An 8212-nucleotide genomic window follows, 5' to 3' on the forward strand; every position below is an offset into this window, starting at 1 on the left:
TTCGGAAATGCAAAAGTTAGTAAAATAAATAACTAACAATTATCCTATAAAGCCAAAACCAAGTTGAGATTAATAATCAAACGGCAAATTGACCAAAAAATAATGTGGTAGTAGGGGCCAAACTAAGAAATGCCCCAAAACATAACAAAAAAAGAGTTATTGTGGGCTCTGAATGAACTTTTAGATTTACTTACGGCTCCCCATCTCCCCCCAAATCAGAAGTTCCGTCTTGTCAAAGCCAACGCCAGCGATTTCAATTATTTGGAAGGAATTTATAGATTTTTGAGTGGTATCATCTTAATGGTCTGATAATTATATGCTTGATTTTTCAAATTCAATGACAAATGACAAATTGGAAAAGAAATATGTGCACGTTAATAAAATCAGGTTTGGCTTAAACTAGCCTGGACTGTCATTACCAGGGGTGTCAATGGGTCGGGTCGGGCTTCCATTATACCCGACCCGAAATATATAGGGTCACGCTTGACCCAACCCGACCCGACCCAAAACCCTGTTCAGCATATGCTCCAAGAATAGGGTCGGGTCGGGTCGGGTCAGTCCGAGTCGGGTTTAGTGTTTTTTTTTTAACAGGGACCAATCTTTTCCATTTCCGAGCTCCATCCTGCCCTTAGCAATAGAAGCTGAAGCTCATACAAGCTTAAAGAATCAACATCATCGTTACCCAAAGCCATTGCTCTTCCTAAAATTTCTCACAATTCACACAACAAATTGGAAGATACAGCAACAAGAGCCAGTCGCCCGCATACCCACGACGGAACCCACGACGAAACCACGAACGCAACGCTGAGAATTTGACGCGCGAGAGAGACGGGGGCGTTTACTTATCGGACATGATGGCTATGGACTTGAAGGCCTAGATGAGGTTGCGGTCAGGGTTGGTGCCGCGGCCCTGCCACTTGCCGAGGGAGCAGCTGAGGAACTCGCCGGAGGAGCCGTTGGGCTTGGAGATGACGGTGGAGAGGCCGTCATCAGTGAGGAGGGGATTGTAGGGCCTGCCGATGTGGACGGGTTCGTTGTCGTTGGACTCGTTGGCGAAGGTCCATCACTCGGAGGTCTCGTCGATAGAGTGCGCCTTCGGCACCAGGCCGCACTCCGAGCAGATTGTGTCTACCGCTACTCCGGCGGAGAGGATCGACGGGGAGACGGAGCTCGCTAGGGAGGTGGGGCTTAGCGGCAGGGCCTCGACTTGGGCGGTCACGGTGAGCGTCGTGAGCGCGAGGACGAAGGCCACCATAGCCATGTTCGCAAACTTCACAGCCACCATTGCCACGAACTTGAATTCGAGCTCTCGTGCAGAGAGAGAAGAGAGCGAAGGGGAGAGAGAGAGGGGGAAGGGCTGTTCTGGAGGAGTTGTATTTGGTGCCAGGGTCAAAAAAGCCCAGCCCGGCCCGGCCCGGCCCGACCCTAACAAATACCCACACCTAAAACCCTTACCTAAAGAAGATCAAGATTTGACCCCAAAATACCCTAAAATTTCGAGTCGAGCCAGGCCGGGTCGGCCCGGGCTTTTTTGACACCCCTAATCGTTACAGCTGAGGTTACAAGCTGGGCCGGAAAAGCCGACCGCGGTCTGCCCATGCTGGATCGAGAACCCCCTTCAGGCCCGGCCTGTTTACACCGGTACCAACGAGCATTGCTAGCTCCTTATGCCCAGGGCAATGACCACGCTGCATACAATTATCAACAAACCAGACCGTAGAAATTCAAGCTCTTCAGACCTGTGAACAAGTTAGCCTTTCGACACTTGATGCGCTATTCTATTCTCAGAGCATGTCACAAACTCATTTCTGCAGAAAACCTTCCTAAGGTTAAGAGCAACACTCAATCTCTGCATTATGGTAAGCAGAAATTCGACCCGGCCTCAAAAATCACCAAGCATTAATAAAGATTTCGACACCTATTCCAGGGGGATATAAACGCCCTGGCGGAGTCTAACCAAATGGCCAGAAGCATCTAGACTTACAATCGATGAGCTAGCTGAGTGAAGGGGAAAATTAGATAACTATTGTACTCCACTCAATCTTGCCCAGTCCACGAATTGCATGCCACCATATATGTTGTTTGCAAATCGTACCCCCACCGTGAAGGCCATAGCGATGGGCGGCATGCGTTTGGCAAGAGGCGATGCTTCCACCAGTCTCTCTAGTCCATTGATTACCTGATACCGGGTGTTGGAAGAGACCGCAAGAAAAACACCTGCGAGTTTCGAGATTCAAAACAACAAAGGAGAAGGTATTAGTGGGGCTGGTTGAATGATTACCTGGAAAGTTGACAAGCACCTAATTAGCACATCAGTAACTGCTTGCAGCTTATATTACACGACTCAAGGAACAAGTTCAACACATCAGAATTTCGATAGAAAGTGAAAAAAGAAACAGAAAATAATGAACACGAAAATAGCCAGGATAGACAAGAAAATCTCTCTTCAAGGGGATCATTCAAAATTAAATATTCTTACGAGCAACAGCCGCAGAGATAATATGGTATTTTGGGCAAGAGGGATGGTTCAGACTGTTCTCATACTGCAATATCCATTCAAATCTATAATACATTGTTGCAACTGAAGAAATCCTTATCTACTATCATTGTAAGAAGTTTGATGCAGCAGATTTGTGCAAAGAAAATCATGTTCCACCATCATGATACAGCTATCGTGTTGACTAGGGGCGCGTAAAATACTGAAAAAGGTCACGATTCAAGTAGAAAAAAAGGTAGGAGAAACAAACGAACTATATTGAGAGCATGTAAAGAATCAGGGAAGCATGTTAGATCAAAAGCTTTAGGTAATCAAGAGAGACTGAGAAACACAAAAAATCATAGCAGTGAAGAAAACGTGGGAAAATCGGTAAGATCAACAGAATGTCACAAGATTGAGCTTATATACTCTAAGCAATACAATTAGTAACTTAAAAATTACCCCAAAGAGCTGCACTCTTCACAAGAGGTGGCACCGGAATGTCCTCTTCAGATTTTTTTATGTTCCTAAAAGAGCAAATGGAAGACTGGAGTGAAAGTCTGGGACAAGATACATACGACAAGAAACATTCGAATCAATTGAATAGTCAGAATGAAGGGAAAAGAGTAGCTCAGATCCAATAATTTTTTACATATGCACTAACAATTTGCACTGATATTTTTTTGGTTCTTGTAAGGAACTCCATAGGTTACATGGGAAGTGAAGGGTAAGCATACAGTCAGAGAAGAAGGAAAGGCAAGCGCCATAACATCAAACAGATTCTGGACATGCAACATGTTATTAACAATAGGAATCAAAATAAAAAAGGTAAAAAAGAAAGCTCACTTTTGACAACCATTCTATAAGTACATTAATCAGAGGACATAACAGATGTTCTCGAAATCAGCTTTTCCACTTAAAGAAAAAAAGTAGTCAGATTATCCTTTGGCTTCAATTCAAATGAATAAACGTAGCATGCTTTTGCATGGGTCAAGCAATACAATGCCAATGCTTCGTGATTTGTATTGCCCAACCTCAAATTTTGGCATGTCGGACATGGACTGTACCTTCAAAGTTACTACAGAGCAACTGAATGTACCCTATTTCACTTATATTGCAGCTTCCATGCTCAAGTCACTTCTGTATTACTTCAGGATGATTAAAATGAGAATAAAACATTTAGGAACACTGTGGACAAGAGAAGAAGAATACACGACAGACAGTACATGAAGCAACAGAGATGCAAGAAAAGCATAATGAGCAGTGTAGATGCAACAGAATGCCAATCCCCTTTCACAATCCCCCATGGTTCAGATATTGACCTTATAATCTCTTAAGGCAAAAATACAGACACTCATGCTCTTCTTTTTGAGCAAAATCATGAAAAAAGATGAAAAGTAATGACCAGAAAGTAGTGATTATAGTGCCAAGCATGCAGAATCAAATTTATACCGCTTTGTTGTCATGATCAGATTCGCGATTCCTTGTCCTATGATACCACATGCAAATCCAACTGCACCATACAGGATTCCCTGTGATTGTCGTAGAGATGGAAAAACATTAACTGACTAGTAAAGCTCTCCACTATTTATACGAAAAACTAAAATTTGATCTTCACCAAGGAAGCTCACCTTATAGAAGTATGTGGCTACTCTCTGATTTACAGAATATCTAGATCCTGGTCTTTCGGCTTCAAATACACTGAGAAAGATTATGATTCACAATTGTAACTGACTGATAAGTCAATTTTCTCTACAAAGTTATAGTAGCAATAGCGAAAGAATCACTAATGCACAGCAATCTAGCAACTTATGCCTACTATGACATTGAAAAATTCGAAACCACTCAAGAACTTATAGTCCATTCAGAGAAAGCATGAACTCAACCTGCTAGGAAGGGCTGCATATGCATGCTGCATGCGCCCAAGGAACCCTTTGCCAATAGAAGGTTGACCAATCCTAGCGTAGGGAGCTAGCATACCAACTAAAGCAATGTTGACCACCACCCCAACCAAAAGATCTGCAACATACAGCTCGAATTCTGCCCAGAAGTCTTTGCCCCTCTTTTGAACTTCCGCAATTGTCGCACAACAAGAATCAATAACTATCTGCACCAAGTTATAAATTAATAAGTCATCGCCAAGGAAACTATATAATTGGATAGTAGAGTTTTCATACCATACCAACATGAGCAACAACAGGAATAATGGTACAAGATCGATCATCCTGAAGAGTTGCTAGTTATTAAAATTTCCCTAATATTTCTGCATTGGGTCTCTCAACTATGATAATAGCTTCATGGCTATATTAAGATGGCAGGGTACATGACTAACCGGTACAGTAATGCAATGAAAATAGCATAGCCTTTTAGTCAAGGATAGCAGTTAAGAGGCAGTTTTAAAACTGTTAAAATGTCAACACAGAAGGGACACAAGTTCCAGGGATGAAACTTTCTTAAAGCTAGTATCAAACCTCTGTTCCAATTTTAAAAAGAAATGATGGATCAGCCAACATTCGATTCCGAAGCATAGAACACGACTTCATTGCAAAGCCCAATGGCCAGACGGAACCCTACAATAAGCATAAGAAAGGGGGAAAAAATCAGCAACAACATCAGCAAAATAAGGGGAAAGAGTCGTACCTTCTACAATTTCTCGAAAAATATCTATGCCGGATACTTCCATTACCAATGAATGAGCAGCACAAGAAACCTCGATATATCTACCTGCAAATCCAGGAATCTTTCCAGAAGAACCTTGCGAAGCCCGACACTCTTTGCCGCCTCCAACATATCCGGAGGAAGAGTAGCCCCTCGAGCCTTGGTTTCCCTCATCACTTCGTCAAACTTCATGATAGGCCCGAACTCCTCCTCTTCCTTGTCATTCCCTTCATCGCCACCTCCGCCGCCACCTCCATGACCACCTCTCCCATTCGAGAATCCCCCATTGCCGCCGTTACCATCGAAGCCGTCCCCGCCATTACCATTGCGATCTGTCACCAACTCATAGTCATCTTCCACGATCTTAAGATTCTTCCCCGCCAGCTTCCTTTTCACCGAAAATCGCGGTGTCAACCGCACCGACAGACTGCGACTCGCCCTGCGGCTGCGACACGCTCATCATGACCACAAACTTCTCCACTTTCTCCGCTTTCTCCACAGAGCACCGACGGACACTAGCCTTACTATGAAGCGACAGAGCAACTTCATTTACGGACCGCTTGAGGACATAACTACCGGGCATCAACTTGAAAGAACAAACCCTCTTCAGAGCAAGCTTGTCCTCCAATCTCGCGAGTTGCAATGACGCATCCATCGACGAATAGCTCGCCATGTCTCTCCTCGATAAAAACTTAGACGGCTCGACGAATTAGCAATCAACAACTATCGCAAACAAAACAAGACAGCAAGAGAAACGGGCGATGTGGAGAAGGGTGCTTCAGATCCAGCTTTGAAAGATAACCACCTTTTTTGAACGAGGAAGACGAAGCTCGGACGACGCCTTTGGCAGCTCCTCGGTGACGACCCCGAGCTCGAGGATTATCTTGGGAGGGGGGGGGAATGAGAAGTGAAACAAGAACACCCACTTGATCTTTCCTTGTGGGGGATTTGCTCGAAGGGTTTGAGTCGCGAAAAGAGAAGACCAAAGAGCCGGAGGAGCAGGAGGCGATGCGACGGCGAGGAGAGAGGGTGGTGCCGAGCTTTGAGCTGTGCTGCTTGTTGGTGTTCTCTGCTGTTCCTCGTTCTTGTTTTGTTTTCGAGGGAAGTGGCGGCGTGGACAGTGTGGGGCAGGGCTGGTCGTCGCACGTGTGTGAACTCCTCTTTTGTTTTTTGGTCAGAACACGTGTGTGTGATCTTGAATCTATAGACCCTGTTCGACAATTGTCGAAGCACTCGCGCTCTGCCTCGATGATGATATGAATTGCGTTTGGCTGTTAGGATAAAATTCAGGATCCAATCCCGTGTTTAGTTATATTTGAGACGGGACAAAGTTAGATATAAAAGGGGATATAGCTCCAATGAATGATGTGGGATAAAAGTGCATAGTATTTATAATATCTATTATACAAAAGTTATTTTTCTCGGAAAACAAACTTTTAAAATTAATAAAATTAAAATGATATTTGAATATAAATAAAATTTAAATTATAATATAAAAATTCAAAATAACAAAAAAAATAACAACAATTTCGTTTTTATTTATTCTTGTTTGTATTTATATATTCGAATTTCTTTCTATTTTATATTATAACATATTTTAGGTATTTTAGGTATATTAGTATGGTTTACTGAGAGAATGATGGAAGGGTAAAAAAGAAATTAAAAAAATAGAAATAAAAAGAGAGAGAGAGAGAGAGAAATAATAAAAAACAAGCAAATAAAAATGAATTTTTACCTTCTCTATTTGTGCAATTTTTGAGTTCATTTGCACTGATATGCATGCGGTGGATATCAAATAATGGACAGAACGGGACGTAAAATCTCTGACTTTATTATTGCGATTTACCAAATAATGGATATCATAAAACAAAATCCCTACATTTTATATCCTATTCTGATTAAAAATACATACAATTAAACGCAGCCCTAAAAATGAGTTGGTTCACACGCGTAACAAGAACACTAGTACAACACGGGTAAGCTACAATAATTTAGCTAGGGTTTTGACTAGTTAAGCGGAACAATTATAAAGACTTTCTGAGTGAGGCCCCACTCCCCACTCCCACGTGGAGCCCGCCGCCAACCAGTTTTGATTTGAGTCCCTTCTTTAAGCATGTTTTGCTAATGGGGGCAAGTAAATTGCCGGCCTAATTCCATAAAAAACCCTAAACTTTAGTGTTAGTCCCAATTATATTCTGAACTTTTTTTTTGTCTCAAGAAAAACCTCAAACTTTTATCCGAGTCCCAAATCTGCCTTACAGTTATAAATCCATCCAATTAACGTCAGAAAAATAAAAATAAAAATCGAAAAAAGCTATAAAAAAACAAAACAAAAAAAGGAAAAAAAAAACAGAACCGGCAGCTGCGGCGGTGGCCAAGCCCTCGCCGGTGGCTGCCGCCACAGCCGCCGGGAAGGAGTGGCAGAGGTCGCCTGGGCCTTCCCGAAGCCCGGCGACCGTCGTCGGCCCCGGGCGAGTCCCCAGCAAGGGCCTGCAGCCCCCGATCTGGGGGAGGGCGCGACCCTCGCTCCAGATCTGAGCGAGGGTCGCCGGCCCTCGCCTGGGGCCGGTGAGGCCTCGCCCAGCCGGGCAAATCATCTTCCTCTTCTTCTTCTTCGACTCGATTCCTGTTCTTTGTTCCTCGTGAATCCTCGTATCTGGTCCGGTGTTGGTGCGCTCGTCGAATTTTCCTGATGGGGACGCCGGAGTTTCCTGATCTGGGGAAGCACTGCACCGTCGACAACTGCAAGCAGATCGATTTCCTTCCCTTCACTTGCGATCGCTGCAATCAGGTCTCCTCTCCTTGTCGGTCCTCGCCGGCCCCAGGCGAGGGCTGGCAACCCTCGCTCAGATCTAGAGCGAGGGTCGCGCCCTCCCCCAGATCGGGGGTTGCAGGCCCTCGCCGGGGACTCGCCCGGGGCCGGCGAGGGTCGCCGGGCTTCGGGAAGGCCCAGGCGACCTCCGCCGCTCCTTCCCGGCGGTTGTGGCGGCGGCCATCGGCGAGGGCTTGGCCACCGCCGCAGCTGCCGGTTCTTTTTTTTTTTTTTTCCTTTTTTTGTTTTTTGTTTTGTTTTTTTAT

General features: G+C 44.4%; 1 protein-coding gene across 1 annotated transcript; it reads right to left on the reverse strand.

The window, feature by feature from the left end:
• Window positions 1-1717: 1717 nt before the first annotated feature.
• On the reverse strand, window positions 1718-6210 carry LOC115672282 (protein RETICULATA, chloroplastic). The gene is given in 9 exon segments (XM_056316463.1): window positions 1718-2217; window positions 2939-3003; window positions 3929-4008; window positions 4108-4177; window positions 4363-4583; window positions 4948-5046; window positions 5201-5516; window positions 5518-5825; window positions 5940-6210. Coding segments are annotated over 8 exon segments (1335 nt in total). The 5' UTR covers window positions 5808-5825; window positions 5940-6210; the 3' UTR covers window positions 1718-2023.
• Between the last annotated feature and the right edge of the window lie 2002 nt (window positions 6211-8212).

This window comes from Syzygium oleosum, unplaced genomic scaffold, assembly GCF_021117445.2.
Source record: "Syzygium oleosum isolate NSW1041296 unplaced genomic scaffold, Sole_v2.1 Sole_v2.12, whole genome shotgun sequence".
In the NCBI taxonomy this organism is placed as follows: Eukaryota; Viridiplantae; Streptophyta; class Magnoliopsida; order Myrtales; family Myrtaceae; genus Syzygium; species Syzygium oleosum.